This window comes from Candoia aspera, chromosome 1 (genome assembly GCF_035149785.1).
Source record: "Candoia aspera isolate rCanAsp1 chromosome 1, rCanAsp1.hap2, whole genome shotgun sequence".
NCBI lineage: Eukaryota > Metazoa > Chordata > Lepidosauria > Squamata > Boidae > Candoia > Candoia aspera.
Window position 1 is genome coordinate 330,261,469 of NC_086153.1, and position 15,891 is coordinate 330,277,359.

Here is a 15,891-nt window from a genome sequence, read left to right on the forward strand (position 1 = left end):
ACTTTGTCTTTCAAAGTAGAATTTCTAAAACAATACCTGAATGATGACAATGTGAACTTCGTGAGAAAGAGATGTAAATCAGTCATAGAGTACCTGATTTCCAAGTTAAAAACCTCAGGGTCAGTCCCTGCCATTTCCAGACACACACACACACACACACACACACACACGCAAAAGGAAAATGTTTTTGAAATTAGAATCAGGGGACTAATTAATGTAAACTAACAGGGGTTGGTTGAAGAAGTGAAAGTGACCAGTACCTTGGGGAAAAGTTATGTGATATTTGAATTTGTGACATCTAGAGGAGTCAGAACTGGGAAGACTCCGACCTACCTACGGGATTTCAGAAGAGCAGATTTTGATGATCTCAGAGAGAAGGTCGGTTGGATCCAATGGCTTCAGATGCTTAAGGAGAAGTGTCCAGGTAGGATAGGAAATTCTACAGAGTGAAGAAGGTCGGTTGGATCCAATGGCTTCAGATGCTTAAGGAGAAGTGTCCAGGTAGGATAGGAAATTCTACAGAGTGAAGAAGGTCGGTTGGATCCAATGGCTTCAGATGCTTAAGGAGAAGTGTCCAGGTAGGATAGGAAATTCTACAGAGTGAAGAAGGTCGGTTGGATCCAATGGCTTCAGATGCTTAAGGAGAAGTGTCCAGGTAGGATAGTAAATTCTACAGAGTGAAGAAGGTCGGTTGGATCCAATAGCTTCAGATGCTTAAGGAGAAGTGTCCAGGTAGGATAGGAAATTCTACAGAGTGAAGAAGGTCGGTTGGATCCAATGGCTTCAGATGCTTAAGGAGAAGTGTCCAGGTAGGATAGGAAATTCTACAGAGTGAAGAAGGTCGGTTGGATCCAATGGCTTCAGATGCTTAAGGAGAAGTGTCCAGGTAGGATAGGAAATTCTACAGGGTGAAGAAGGTCGGTTGGATCCAATGGCTTCAGATGCTTAAGGAGAAGTGTCCAGGTAGGATAGGAAATTCTACAGAGTGAAGAAGGTCGGTTGGATCCAATGGCTTCAGATGCTTAAGGAGAAGTGTCCAGGTAGGATAGGAAATTCTACAGAGTGAAATATTGAGGGCTTGATTGTAAACAATTCCCACAAGTGGGGAAAATGGGAGAAATTTAAGGAGGCTGCCATGGATACACACCGCTAAAATGCTGAAGAAGAAAAAAGACATGTACAGGAAAAAGAACATAGCCAAATAAAAATACACAATAGTCTCTAGAAACTGTAGCAAATATAAAAGGAAAACCAAAAAGGGTGTAGGTCCATTGTGAGGAGAAGGTGGTGAATGTGTAAAGAATGACAGTGAGAAGACAGAAATTAACTCTTATTTTGCACCTGTCTTCTCTCAGAAGGGAAAAGGAACTCTAGCTGCTGATGATTACGCCACGGGGGCAGGGGAGGAGGGATCTGCCTCTCAGAGTAAATTAGGGTAAGAGATAGTTTAGCTAAGTTAAACAAATTCACAATCTGGGACCAGGTGGATTACATCGCAGGGTACTAAAAGAAATAGCAGAGGTGATTGCAGAACCATTCTTGATAATCTTTGAGAACTGGAGGACTGTGAGATCTCAGATAACTGGAGAGGGGGAGGGCAAATGTCTTCCCCATTTTCAGAAAGGGGAAGGAGGAGGACTTGGGAAACTACAGACCTGTCAGCCTGACGTTTATACTGGGCAAAGTCTTCAAACGGACAATCAAACACGTTTATGAGCACTTGAATAAGCAGGCTATGATTAACAGGAGCTAGATGGGTTTGTCAGAAAGACATCATGCTAGACTGACCTCATCTTCTGTAATAGAGTTACTAGTTTAGTTGATCAGGAAAATGCCAGTGATGAATGTTTGTTGAAAATGTTCTCTTGGTGAAGGAACTTTTTATCATCTTTGGTGGACTTGTGAGAAGGCCAAAAAAAGATTGGGATCAAATATGTGTAAATTTTCAAAAGATCCTTAAAGTGGACTTCCAGAAAAAAATCAGAACTGTTTCTCTTGGGATTGATGGAGAAGCAGCTCGAGAAACAACATGGGACTTTGCTCTTATAAACAATTAGAGCAGCGAGACTTTTATATGCACAAAGCTGGAAAGAACCACAAATCCCTACAGTGGAGGAATGGATGATTAAACTGATGGAACTGGCCCAAATGGCCAAGTTAACAGCATTGATAAGAGAAAATACCGTGTCTGGATTTATTTCTACTTGGCACCCACTTTTAGACTATTTGCTTGTGTCAGAAAAAAATGAAGTTTTGATTTTAGGTTTGTATGATTAAATGGTCTGATTTTACAGAAATAATGTTACTAAGGTTTAACTAATGGTAAGAGATTATATTTGTAAATGCATTCATATCTGTATTGGAGAACGTCGGAAGTCACTTTCTGTTTCTGTTTTTGGTCTGTTTTGCACTTTTATAGTTTTTCTTTTTTCTTTAGTCTTGTACTCTCTATTTTCTATATTTCTATATTCTATTTTCTTCTATTTTCTATATAGAGATAACTCTAGCGGATCCTGCATTGAACAAGGGGGTTGAGTAGAAGATCTCAAAGATATTTTAACTATACTCTGAAAATTAATAAAGTTCTTTTTTTTTTAAAAAAAAAAAAGGAAAATGCCAGCAACATTGTGTACCTGGGCCTCAGAAAAGCTTTGACAAATTGCCTCATAATATTCCCCTTTATAGAAATGGTACAGTAAGGGCAAGATGCTACTGTTGTTAGACTCACAGTTGGCTGAACGACTGCACCCAAAGAGTGTTCATTAAATGGCTCTGTGTGAGCTTAGGGGAAAGTACTGTACTGTATTAAATGGAGTGCCACAGACTTCTGTTCTGGCCCCTGCGCTGTTCAACATTTTTATCAGTCATTTCAAAGAGGGGTTTAGGGGACACTTTCAAATTTGAAGGGGCACAAAGTGTGGCTAATACTGTATGTGAAGGAGGATTTAAAAATATCTAGAGGTTTGAGCAGCGGACAAAAATGAATAGGATCGAATTTAGCACGGAGAAACGTAAAGTTCTGCATGTAGGTAGGAAAAAATTAAAGGCACAAGTAAAGGGGGGGGGGGCGGCGGAGACCTGTTTTAGCAGTAGTGAAAGGGATTAGGTGCCTTGTCAATCCAAAGTTAAACATGAGCAACTGTTAAAAAGACAGATGATTAGGATGCATTAACAGGAGCATAAGACCAAATCATAGGAAGTACTTTTTCCATTCTACTCTGTCTTGATCTGGAGTACTGTGTCCAGTTCCAGGGACCACAGTTCAAAAAAGACAGTGACAAACTCAAACAAATTCAGAACACAGCTACCAAGACGATGAAGGGCCTGGAAGTCAAGCCTTGTGAGGAACAGTTAAAGGATCTGGGTACGTTTAGCCTACAGAAAAGTGGACTGATATATCACTCTTCAAATATCTGAGCGGATGACGTCCAGAAGAGCAGGGGTGGTCAAAAGTCAAGAAGGCAGCCACAACCATGCAACTGTGTTCAATCACACCATCGCAGCCACCATCTTGACTTTTTCAACCACTTTAGAGTAGTCATTGTCATTTTGATTGTATAAGCAATGGAAGGGGTTGCCACATGAAGTGATGAGCTCTCCTTCCTTAGAGGTCTCCAAACAGAGGCTGCATGGTCATCTGTCAGAGATAACTCTAGCGGATCCTGCATTGAACATGGGGGTTGAGTTGATCTCTAAGATGCTTCTAACTCTATGATTCTATGAACAGTCGAGACGTAACAAGGCACCGAAAGAGACCATCTGCAGCAGTGTTTCTCAACTTTAAGATGTATGGACTTCAACTCCCAGAATTCCCCAGCCACCATTGGCTGCCTGGGGAATTCTGGGAGTTGAAGTCCACACATCTTAAAGTTTCCAAGGTTGAGAAACACTGGTCTATAGCTTCTATTCCTTCAGTTCAACTTTCCATTCAGGCAACAAAAGGTGCTTTTCCTATTTTGTAAGGCAAGAGGTATCAATACCTAACGCCAGACCTTTTCATTTTATGCTGGTCTGGGACTGTAATAAAGACTGATTTGATTTGATTTGAACTTAACATTTGGCCAGGAAGGCAGAGTCAAAGATTTTGCTGCTGAAGAAACTGACCAGTGCTTCCTCACAACCTTCCAATGCTATCACATCAATAATTCTGGGGCATAGAGAAGCTGTTACCTAAATCTGCGACTAAATCATGGTACCGTACTTTAATTAATTTGATTTTGGCACAATTCAACTCTGAACGACTCTGAACAGCTCACAATATAGAATATGGTCTCTCCAGTTTGCAAACTGGCATTTTCAGTTGACTTGTTCCTGGAGAAGCGGCTAATGCTCTAATGGACCAAGCCATAGGAATTCCCTCCCTCTTCCCTTTTAGTTCTGTTTGATTTTGGATCTCTCCTGCCACCCAATGGACAGTCTCTCTCTCTCTCTCAACTTACCCCACACATCCATACACAAATGCCATATTTGAAAAACACACTTGTTGTAATGCTTGTCACTGGGGTTTCTCTTGAAGGAACCAGATCTCCAAACTCTGTCTTCAGTTTTCAGCTCTCACTAAATTTCTCTAATCCTTTTTCTTGTATGAGGAGGCTGTGTTAGTCTACAGTGGCAAAAGAATCAGGAGTCTGGTAGCACCTTTTTTGACTAATACTTTAAAAAAAATCAACATTGATGCCTTCTAATGTCTTTTAAAATTCATCACGTCTTTTAATAAAATGTGTTAGTTGAAAAGATGCTACAAACTTCTCCATTTTCCACAAGAAAAATACCCAGATAGGATTGTGCTCAAATTGCTTGTTAAAATAACAGGAAAGCATGTTGTGGGATATTAGCAGGTTTATAGTATGCATTTATTTCTTAGATTTGTATTGTGCCTTTCCTCCAGGAGTTCAAAGTGGTGTTCATCCTCCAGTTTCTCTTTACAACAACAAATTTGTGAAGTAGCTTGAGCTGAGAAAGAGCGCGACATGTCCAAAGCCTTCCAGCAGATGGGGCGGATTTGAATCTGGGCCTCTCTGGTCCTAGTCCAACACCTTAATCGCTATACCACATTGGCCAACTTAACAGGTCTTTGCTGCAACAGACCAAGTTAATTAACTTCCATAGGAGAGCAATTAAGTAATTTTGAGCAGAGACTCTTTTTATGTTCTGGCTGTTATGTAACCATTGCAACCTCAAATGCAATGTTTTTGGTTAGCAGCTTGCATTACAACTATCACACACACAAAGCAAAGAACAAGCAAGACGAATGGCCTCAGGATCTCCTCTTCCTGGAAGTATACCGGTGAAACAGCTCTTTACCAGCCAGGATATATAATTAGTGTAATTTAAATTTTTAAAATGCAGATATGGTGCCAGTTCATTAAAAATGTAACCAGAACTGCCAGTAATATAATACCTTCATTAGAATTTAGTGCAGTGAAGCAAAGCAGCTTTCGAATTTCCAGAATTATTTAAGCAGAAGAAAAAAAAAACACCTGAAGGTTGCAATTGCAGAAAAGCCCTAGATTCAAGTTAAGTGTTGAGAATGGTCATTGCTTTTATGTTTTGCACCAGCCACAAAATACCTCCATCTCGTCTATGACCCAAAACATGTTTTTCTCTCCCAGTTCCCCTTTTCTTTTGCTTAATTTTCATTTAAGAACAGTTCTGGACTTCAGTGTTTGTTTTCCAACATGTGAGTTACGGAAAATAGTTAAAAGCCACATTTGTGTAGCACTTACCCAGAATATCTGCCCCGTGGCCTCTCCTCCCTGGAAGTGTCCCTGCACCACTTATTTCTCCTCAGGCACTCAAAATAAACTTAATAGCAAAAGACAGTTCACACACTCACTGCAGAACAGCAGCTGTAAACAAAACACTTCCTTTTTTTCTTGAGCAACATCTGCCCTCTTACCTTCCTCTCAAGGTTGTTTAATTCACTTCTCACAAGTCATCTTTTGCACTCATTTTGTTGCTGGACCCCATGATGTGTGTGGACACTTGCCATCAGTGTAAATGCATCGTTGCCATCTTTGTCTTATGCAATACTACTCCAAGGGCAATGAAAGAGCTTAACTACAAAGGAGCTGGTATGACACTGAAATGAAAAGCACGGTGTTTTATTTGTCTAACTCCACACTCCCCAGATCAGATTTCAAAAGTGAAACAATTGCCAAGGGATCCCCTTTAGCTAAGCAAACTGAAGCAGCCACAGGTCCAGCTCCAGCCAAGAAAACCACAAAGATGTTGGGAAGCCAAAGACTCCACTTGTGGTAACACCCCCTCCAAAAAAGAAAAGAAAAAGAAAATCCAAAAACAAACCAAAAACAAATCTAGCCAGCTACAACTTTGCCTACACCATCTTCAGAGAAACACCAAGGCAGGGGAGTGGGTGGGTGGGGGAAAAGGCTCAGAATCCTGGGCAGGTTTCAAATGACTGATCCTGAGCACGTATCCAGATGAAGAGGAGGTTCTGTGAGAATGGCTTCATGGTTCAGGCCCTTTGCATCCCCAGCTACATGCTTCCACACGCTTTTTCTACTCCTAAATAATGAACGCAAGTGAACAAAAAGAACAAAAGCAGTCATCTGTTAGATATACCCTTGGATAATTTATTCAGAATTTATTTTGAATATAAACAGTTAATTGTTTAATATTTTACACACAGCAAATTTTCACTTTATATTCAAAGATACTCTCTGTACATATCACTGCTTGGCTCTTATATGAAAGCACTGAAAAAATAAATCAAGTGAGTATATTCTCTATTTTTTTTTTCAAAACCATGGCACGTTGATCCTTTATTTTAAAACAAGAGGCTTTTTTAATATAAAAACCCAACAATCAAAAACTGTGTTCTGTGATCACATACACACATAAACTGGGAAGAAGTTGACTGGCTCCTAAGGCAACACTTTTGCTATGCCTCCGACGAGAGCAGAAATCCTCTTGGGACGGCCACATCTGCTCGTTCTCTTTCCTCAAAGACACAACACACCGGCAGGCTCGGGTTCTCAGAAACAGGGATGCTAGTTCAAACTTCTCCATGTAAGTACATCCAGTTGGGTGGCATAAAATTTTCTAGAAATGCTTGTTTTAAGATTTTAAGACAACTCATCAGTTTTAATTTCCCATCCCCCCAATCAATAAAGCAATTATATTGGTGAGATGATTACTCTCAAATGTCAGGTGAACGTTGCTTTGCTTCCAAAAATCTAGAAGCACTTCAGGATGAAATAGGGAAGGGAAAAAGAGAAAATCCCTGGAGACCACCCTTGTTCTTTCATGCCAAACATAACTAATTGGGGAAACGGATGAACTAAAATAAGAAGAGCTACACCTTCTCTGCTAGCCTGCAAGGCTTGGGTGAAAAACACTGACAAGTTCAAGAGTTTAAGTTTTAATCTAGATTGAAACCCAAACCCCTAAAATCTGCTTTTTCATAATGATAATACGATCCTTGTTTTTTTCATAAAAATTCACATTATATGGGGGGGGAAATTAAAAGCTTATGTAAAACGCAGGAAAACTGAGATAAAGCTTCTGGTGAGGTCCTATTTCAGCAGATGAACGGATTCATCTTGCACTGAAGAGCACTTGAAATGTGAAGTTGGAACTTGAGATATAAATGATTAAAACAGAACCCACGTACTTAGGGGGACAGACTGGGGGAAGGCATGGGCAGGCGACAAAAAGGTTAAAGTGCACTGGAGGCTGGGGAGACATTATCAGAAAACTGAACTCAGAAGCTACTTCTGATCTCCAGAACCGAGAAAGAAGTACTTACCAACACATAATCTATACTGATGGGGACTGAAATACATAATCAACGCTGGTGGAGGGTACAAAAACAAAGGTGGCAATGCCACACATGTAGAAAGATTACATTGCTGTTTCTAACTGGTAAACTTTAAAGATATGCCATCCCTCTCTGCTTCCCTTTTCAGAATTCATCTTCTAACAGTCTTTGGGCCTAAGGGATTTTAGAAGTGGACAAGATAAATTTTCACTGGGCTACAGTACAGGCCCTCAAAGCCCCGTATCCTCCAGAAGTAATTGTTGAACATCAGTTGTTTGGGGACCAACAAGCCTGCCCTTCCTTGGGGGTTACCAACTTGGGCACTGGTTGGCCACTGTTGGAACAACAAGACGCTGGACTGGATAAACCTCCAGACAGTTCTTCCACAGAAGCTTGACTGCAGATGGGAGGGTGCCTGCATTGCTTCTGTTCAATCTACTGAAAGGTGTGCAAGAAACCTCAGTGAACTGTGGATGGACAGTGTGCCCCTGGACATTTACTCTCTGGCCCCATCTTATGCTGTGCTTACTAAGCAGAAATGGCAGGAGAAAGCCAAGGGGAAAAATACAACCATTGACTCAAAAGACTGTGCATGGAGGCTCCAGAGCCCAACTTACACGATAACTTTGCTCCATGTAAGCAGAAAGAGCTGGTTTTTATTCTTTTTTCTCCCTTAGTTAGAACACTTTCTAGCTGAGAGATTAAGTAGCTCTTCTCTGGTCTAAGCACATACTAAAAAGACCTCCACAAATTGGGAAGGAGAAGAGTCACAGAGACCAATAAAATGTAGGCAGTCTCCATGGAACTTTCTGAGCTCAGAGACCTCCGTCAGAGCTGCTAAGGCTTAAGATTTCACCACTGGTGACCAACTGTTTCAGAATTTGCATAACGGTGGGTTTGTACAATCTATTGAAAAATTAATATGCACACGCCACTCTATTATTTGAATATTAAAGTACAGGTTTGTGCACTATACCTCCTAGCACTTAACTTGCCAGAATCAGCTTAAGGCCCCTTAAAGACCAAACAAGCGAGTTCCACCTCTTTTCCCCTTGAAAGGGCAAAAGCTAAACCAAAACAAAAAAACAAAACAGGTCAAGGAAGGTGTCAATAATTTATACGGTGGTTCACTGTCTATGATTTAAATATGTCACAACAAACATATACACTTAATGCTAACCAGACAGAGCTCTAGACTCATGAGGCAGGTCGGTAAGAAGGAGGGGAGAGAATTTGGCTTGCTTTGCCTTGTTTAGTCTTGTAATGTCTCACAAAATCCTAAACAGAATATTGGCTACCACTTTGGCTACCTCGTTTTACTGAATGGCAAAGGAGATCCAATCCCCCGAGAGTTCTTCAGTATAAAAATAATGTATTCAAAATTCATTCATGTCAGAGGAATTAGGGCCAGGCAGGAAGGACAGTGACACTCTCTCGCCTCTGTGGTTAGATAAAACTATTATGTACAATAGGACTTACCCATTTTCACATATATCTCCATACACTCACATACACATTCAGGGCACACATACTAGTTAATCCATTAAGAAGAAAAGCAGCAGCTGTTGGTCAAATCAAAGGAAAAAGACAGACCATATTCCACACATCCTGAAGATCCTTCAGCCTTCAAAAAATGCTAAAATCACAAAAGAGCCTCCCCAAAGAGGCTGGCAGAAGAGAAGAGCTTCAGGTTCTGCTTGGGAACGATCCAGTCTGAGGCTCCCTTCCCTGCAGTAGTAAAGAGAACCCCCAGTTCCTCTGCTCAGAACAAGGGCAGGTGGAAGTTCTTCTTTCAAATGTCGTTGTGTGAAATCACTTCCCACCTCAAAATCAGAGTTGCATGGGGAGATCAGCAGCCACAGAACTGTCCATTTGTTTCACAGATAAAGTCCACTGACAGCAAGTGAATTGTTGCACCAAAAAAGAAGAAGAGAACAGAAACACACAGGACACCCTCCCCTATCTCAAATGGTCATTATATTTTGATGATTAAAAATCTGAATAGAAAGTGAGTCTGTGTGTCTCAAATGCTGTGTCAGCAATACTGCAAGTCCTGAGATTTGTATAATGTGGAAAAGCCAAAGGAACTATGAGGATGGGCTTGAGTGAGGCATGGAGAGGATACGGCCATTCTTCTTGCCCCCATTCATGTGAGTGTAAGGGATGTGCTCCTCATAGTTCCCTTTGAACCCTAGAGAGGGCCCGTTGTCCCGCCCTAGGATCTCATCCCGCTGCGAGTAAGAGGCTGGGTCCAGGGGGATGCTCTCCATGTTTTCAAAGTCCAGCTCATACTCTTCTGTCTCTGGGGGCTTATTCTCCTCACTGTAGAAAAAGGAGACTTCTCGGAAAGTCAGGTGAAGATCATCCTTCAGCATTTCGATGATCTCGATGAAGGAGGGGCGCATCTTGGGATTGTACTGCCAACACATCTGCATGAGGTTGTGGCTGGAATTGCAAACAAACTAGTCAGCCTTTGTCCAGCTGGGTAGCAAACAAAAAGAAGGCTCTTGCTTCCAGCCCAAATTAAAAGATAAAGGCTTCATCCCTTGAGCAGAGGTCTCTCTCTCTCTCTCTCTCTCTCTCTCTCTTGAACTGTCATGTTGCAAGGGAGGAATTTACACACTTGCTCACTTGCTCTACTGAAACCACCAAGAAACCTGATGCAAACTCCTTCCCACATTGGAATGGAAAAATAACCCTAGAGCCCATTAAGAGCAGATGCTTTGTTGTTGGCCAGCCTGTCAGCCTTGCGAGGTAGACCAGACAGGAAACATGGCCAAATGAGCTAATTCTACTTTATTGTAAGGTTACATTAACAGACTCTTGCAAGTCTGAAAGTACATTTCTCCCCCCGTCCCCTTAACATCTGAAGAAACTAGGGAGGGTCTCTTCTGAACCATTTGCCCCACTCACATTCCCGCTGCGGGCTAAGTTGCCTTTTATCTGACTGTTCCCTTGGCTGCGTCTCCTCGCCCTGCCTCCCAAGGTCTTTCCCACATACCACAACACAGCCCCTGAATCTATCTGCAGCTACACACTAGACTTGCATTCCCTTAAGACAGGCTGAATACTGTCCATCTGCCCTAGCCCATATACTTATGCAAAAACAGACTTTGACTCCTGATACTTACAGTCTCTCTGCACAGTTTTCTGGCCATTCGAGGCAACCCCCATCCATGACAAACTTGAGGACCTGCTCATTGGAGAGTCCTTGGTAAGGCTGCTCTGCTAAACTGCTGATCTCCCAAAGGACAACGCCAAAAGACCTGCAGAGAATAGGAAGGAAGGAATGCCAGATACTGAACAGATTCTTCCTGCCACCCACAGAACACTTGAAAGGAGTGCAAGCAGCTGAACCAAACAAGAAGAATGTAGCCCTATTGTGCCAAGTTGGTCCCAGGCAAGAATCAATGGATATTTCCTCTTTTCTACTCTAGTTAAATTCAAGCGTCTAGCCAAAAGAGAGAGGATAACAACAGGATTAGGACTGGCTGACTGACTTGAAGCAACAGGTATCTGCTTACCACACATCTGAATAGGCTGTGAAGACACCATCCTTCAATGACTCTGGAGCCATCCAGCGCACGGGCAGCAGACCCTTTCCTCCTTTGCGATAGTAGTCTGTCTCGTAGATATCTCTGGTCATGCCAAAGTCTGAAGAAAAGGAATATTGCAATAGGATATTAATTTGGAAATTAATATCTACTTAATATCAGCTACAGCCTCAAGCAGTAACATGGGAAAGAGGCTGAATTCCCATCAATCATTTTCACAGTTCTTAGCTGTTAGCTGCAAGTTGCCCTGGAAGCTGTTTATTAATTCACTGATTCAGTGATCCTACCTAATCCAATCAAAAGCCAACAAAAAGCCATCTGTTGTTTCTATAAGAGCCTGTGCATTCTGGAAGGTGACCCATACCTCCTATTTTGACTGTGAAATCTTCAGCCACCATACAGTTTCGTGCTGCCAAATCTCTGTGGACAAATTTCTTCGCATTCAAATAAGCCATGCCATCAGCGATCTCAGCAGCCATCTGAATCATCTCTTGGAGAGTTGGAGGTGGGCGGCCAGGGTTATTCTGAGAACCAAGCCAAAGCTGTTATTAGCCACTGAGATACAACCCAATCTCCTTTTCATCATTCCCATCCCCTCTCTTCCATACACAAATACCGTCATGCCAAGCTCTTACCTCTGCATCTGGCCGCAAAGACCTCAGATAGCTTTTCAGGTCTCCATGCGCCATCAGCTCCATAACTACTAGTGTTGGTTGCCCTTTTGATACTACTCCTAAGAGACGAACCTAATGAAAGAAGTGGGAGAAGAAAGAGAAGCCAGTTTTAAGACACAGTAAAAAACAAATTCAATCCCCTCCCAGTAATTCCAACAGTAATTTAGAAGTACAATCACAGGCTAGAAAACCATCTCTGGACGCAACAGTAGTGGAAACTTGCATCCTGCCTCTGAGCTTTCCTTTTGGGAGAAAGCTGTTGAGAAGGTGGTTGGGCTTCAACTTTAGAGGGCGCTGGATGAAGTGGACCCTTTTCAGTCAGGGTTCAGACTTGGTTATAGTATTGAAATAGCACTGATTGCACCTATAAGGATCTCTGAAAGGACCAAGATGGTAGTAGTGCATCCATCCTGGCCCTCCTTAATTTCTCAGCAACTTTCAGTACCATCAATCATACTGCAATATCCTTCCAGACTGACTCAGGAGTTAGGAGTGGAAGGCAAGATGCTGCAAGTTCTCCTCCTTCCTCTGGGGCCAGCTGCAATGGGGTTGGTAGGGGAAGACTAGTCTAACCATCTCTGCTTTGTGGGGTTCCTTGGGGTTTTACTGTATCCCCACTCCTATTTAACATTTATATGAGGTTGCCGGCAAGGTCACCCAATGGCATGATGTCATGATCGCCGTTGCGATGTTTGCGACATCGCAACGGCTCGCATGACAATACAGGGATATGGGTCCTGAGCTGATAAGGCAAGGGCAATAGAAAAACACAAAAAGAAGTAAGGGGTTTAAGGAAACTATGTAACGACCGAGTCCGGCAGCCCAGGAAGCAACAATAAAAGGAAACTGACATGAAATTGAATTAACAACCGAACAGGCGAGGTTCGGAAGGGCGCGCCCGGGCTTTCGAGGAATTAGAAGCCTGATCGCCTGGCAATGGATCATCACCGCACAGGAAGGCGATCGAGGCGATGCCCGGGGCGCAGGGGGCTGGACGACCTCTCACCTGGCAAGGATGAACTGTTGGGACTCGTGGGGCGCACCTGGGGTAAGGTGGGGCGGAGCGCTGACCGGCGTGGGCTATTTAAATCCCGTTCCGGTGCGCTCCCCTCACTCTCAGCTTTCTAAGGGCATGCATTCTATTCCCAAATAAAACCAGAACCTAAGTCTACTCTAGCGTCTGTGTTTTTATTGGGTCTCAGGCAGAGCCTGACATAAAGCTGAGAGTCCTTTAAAACAAACCTCGCCGGTCTCCACCGGAAAAAAAATTTTCCGCGGGAGAGAACACCGGCGATGACGGAACCGGGGACGGCCATGGAGTCGGCGCTTCAGACCGGAGGCGCGAAAGACGCAACGCACGTGGGAGAGACGACCAGACAGCTTCTGGAGTCGGCGCGCCCGAGAGGGGACACAGGCTCCCTCCCTGCCCACACCGCACCCCAGTTCCAAACCTGGAGCTCCAGCCCGGAGTGGAGAGCCCCGATGGAAGAGGAAATCGGGAGCCAACAACTCTTCACTTGGGACGGTGTAACGGGACCCCGGCCGGGGGCATCCTACACCACCTGGAGACTCCACTACCCCCAAACACCCGAGAGGGAAGTCACAGGACTGCCGATCAGGCAGCAACCAGCAGCACCGAGGATGGACGACCCTGTCGCACCCGACAGGTTCAGAGCCCTGGAGTCCAAGGTACAAGCCCTGGAACACATGCTCCAGTCCATGGCATTGGTGATGAGCGAGCTCACAAAGACTGCTACTGCACAGGGGGCAGGGGGGATCGTGGCACCCCACCCACCCTATCGACAACCCCGAGAGGAAGGGGCCAAGCACGGGACTCTTTCTCAGGGCCCCGTGGTCCCATCCCGGTGGGGGTCATCCCTAGCCACCCACAGGTGGGGGTCTCGCAACTTGGGGGGTTCGCCAAGGACTTCCCCGTGAAATTTGACGGAGACCCCACGAACCTATCGTTCTTTGTGACAAACGCCACGAACTACATGATGCAATATGGACATTGCTTTGCAACGGAAGGGGCCAAAATCTTGGCGGTGGCCACAAAACTCAAGGGCAGGGCTGCGGACTGGTACATCCAGATGTCAGAGTCCGGAGCCCCAGCCCTGGCTACCTTCCATACCTTCCTAGCCGCTCTAAAGCGGTACTTCGAAGACCCCCTGGCAAAGGGCCAAGAATACCCTTAAAGGACTTCGCCAAGGACAAAAGGCGGTGGCAGACTACGCCCTTGAATTTAAGGTCCTAGCGGGGAAAATCCCGGAATGGTCCGAGGCCACCTTGATCAACATGGATGGCCTCAACCGTGAGGTGTTGCAATGGGCACTATACAGAGATGATCCAGACTCCCTGCACGAGTGGATCTGTCTTGCCGGGAAGGCTGAGCACGCCCAGCGCACCTTCATGCTAGCGACCGAGAAAGACAGACCCCTTCCCAGCGGGAAAGGGCCAGTCCCACAGTCGGGCTCAACATGGGACGCGGAGCGACAACGTCAGTTTGCCCACGGGCAAAGTGTCAGGTGTGGGAAGACGGGCCACCGGGCAGCTGAATGCCTCAAGGCCAGAACGACAGATCGCCCGCCCAGACCAACGCAGAAGGCGCCACACAAGCCACCCAACCCTCCCAGACGGCTGACAGGAGCGCTAGTGACCCCAGACGAGGAAGAGGACGCCTACCTCGCAGGGGACGTGTTGGACGCCCAGGAGCAGCGGGCGGGAAACGCCTTCCACCTGCCCTAAGCAGCACCGCTGGGCAGGTGGTGAAGAATGGGCGCGACACCCCCAGGGTGAGTGGGGATTGTCCCATCCTGGCAGGGGAAATCGAACTGACCTACGGCCCCAAAGCCATCGCGATCGGAGCTTTGGTGGACTCCGGGTGCTCCAGAAACCTGATCCACCCGGACATTGCCGCCACATTAAACCTACCCTGCTTCCCCCTCCCAAAGCCGCTGATCTTTCAGCAACTCGATGGCTCCACGGCGGGGGAGGGACCGGCCACCCAGGGTACAAGGAAGGTCACCCTGAAAATGGGCACCCACAAGGAGACCATAGACTTTGTGGTCACCCCGGTAGGCAAGCCCATAGTGGTGTTGGGGATCCCCTGGCTGACCCGCCACAACCCCTACATTAATTGGAGGACCCGTTCGATAACATTCGAGGACGGGTTCTACCAGGCACCAGCAAGGGAGAAATCCTCCACTTTGACTGTGGGGAGGGCTGAGATCGTCGACCACCAAGCCCACGCTCCCCCCCCCGGAAGAACTGCCAGAGCAATACTCGGACTTCGCCGATGTCTTCGGGGAGGAGGAGACGGACCAATTACCCCATCGCAAGACGGACTGTGCAATTGAACTGCTCCCGAATGTCCCACTACCCAAGCCCAAGATTTACCCCATGACTCAGAGGGAAATGGCGGCGCTGTGAGACTTTTTAGACAAAAACCTCGCTAGGGGCTTCATCAAACCGGCAAACTCACCGGTTGGAGCGCCCGTCCTATTCCGGGAGAAGAAGGACGGCACCCTAAGACTATGCACAGATTACCGCGGGTCAAATTCCACCTCCCTGTCAAACAAATACCCCCTCCCCCTCGTAAAAGATATGCTGGCACACTTGTCAAAGGGAAGGGTGTTTTCCAAACTCGACCTCCGCGAGGCGTACTACCAAATTCACATCAGGGAGGGGGACGAGTGGAAAACAGCGTTTAACTGTCCCTTGGGCTCCTTCCAGTACAAGGTACTGCCTTTCGGTCTTGCAGGGGCCCCGGGGATCTTCATGCAACTAATCAATGAGGTGCTGCATGAACATCTGTTCAAAGGAGTCTTAGTTTACCTAGACGATGTCCTAATCTACTCTAAGGCTCAGAGGGAACACGAGA

General features: G+C 45.2%; 3 protein-coding genes across 3 annotated transcripts in view; 1 reads left to right on the top strand and 2 right to left on the bottom strand.

The window, feature by feature from the left end:
• ARHGEF18 (Rho/Rac guanine nucleotide exchange factor 18) overlaps positions 1-5,826 on the bottom strand; it is a 70,175-nt gene extending 64,349 nt beyond the window's left edge. Inside the window, exon 1 of the mRNA XM_063290653.1 lies at positions 5,727-5,826. The gene's annotated coding sequence lies outside the window, so the exon portion shown is untranslated. The remainder of the gene's footprint in view (positions 1-5,726) is intronic.
• The window catches only part of ARRDC2 (arrestin domain containing 2), a 463,191-nt gene that overhangs the window by 177,256 nt on the left and 270,044 nt on the right, over positions 1-15,891 (top strand). The gene's annotated exons all lie outside the window — the stretch shown is intronic.
• The window catches only part of INSR (insulin receptor), an 83,368-nt gene continuing 74,052 nt past the window's right edge, over positions 6,576-15,891 (bottom strand). Inside the window, exons 17-21 of the mRNA XM_063290672.1 lie at positions 11,973-12,083; positions 11,702-11,861; positions 11,308-11,437; positions 10,915-11,049; positions 6,576-10,228 (exon numbers count right to left, since the gene is read on the bottom strand). Of these exons, the coding sequence (XP_063146742.1) occupies positions 9,871-10,228; positions 10,915-11,049; positions 11,308-11,437; positions 11,702-11,861; positions 11,973-12,083 (894 nt within the window). The 3' untranslated portion in view covers positions 6,576-9,870. The remainder of the gene's footprint in view (positions 10,229-10,914; positions 11,050-11,307; positions 11,438-11,701; positions 11,862-11,972; positions 12,084-15,891) is intronic.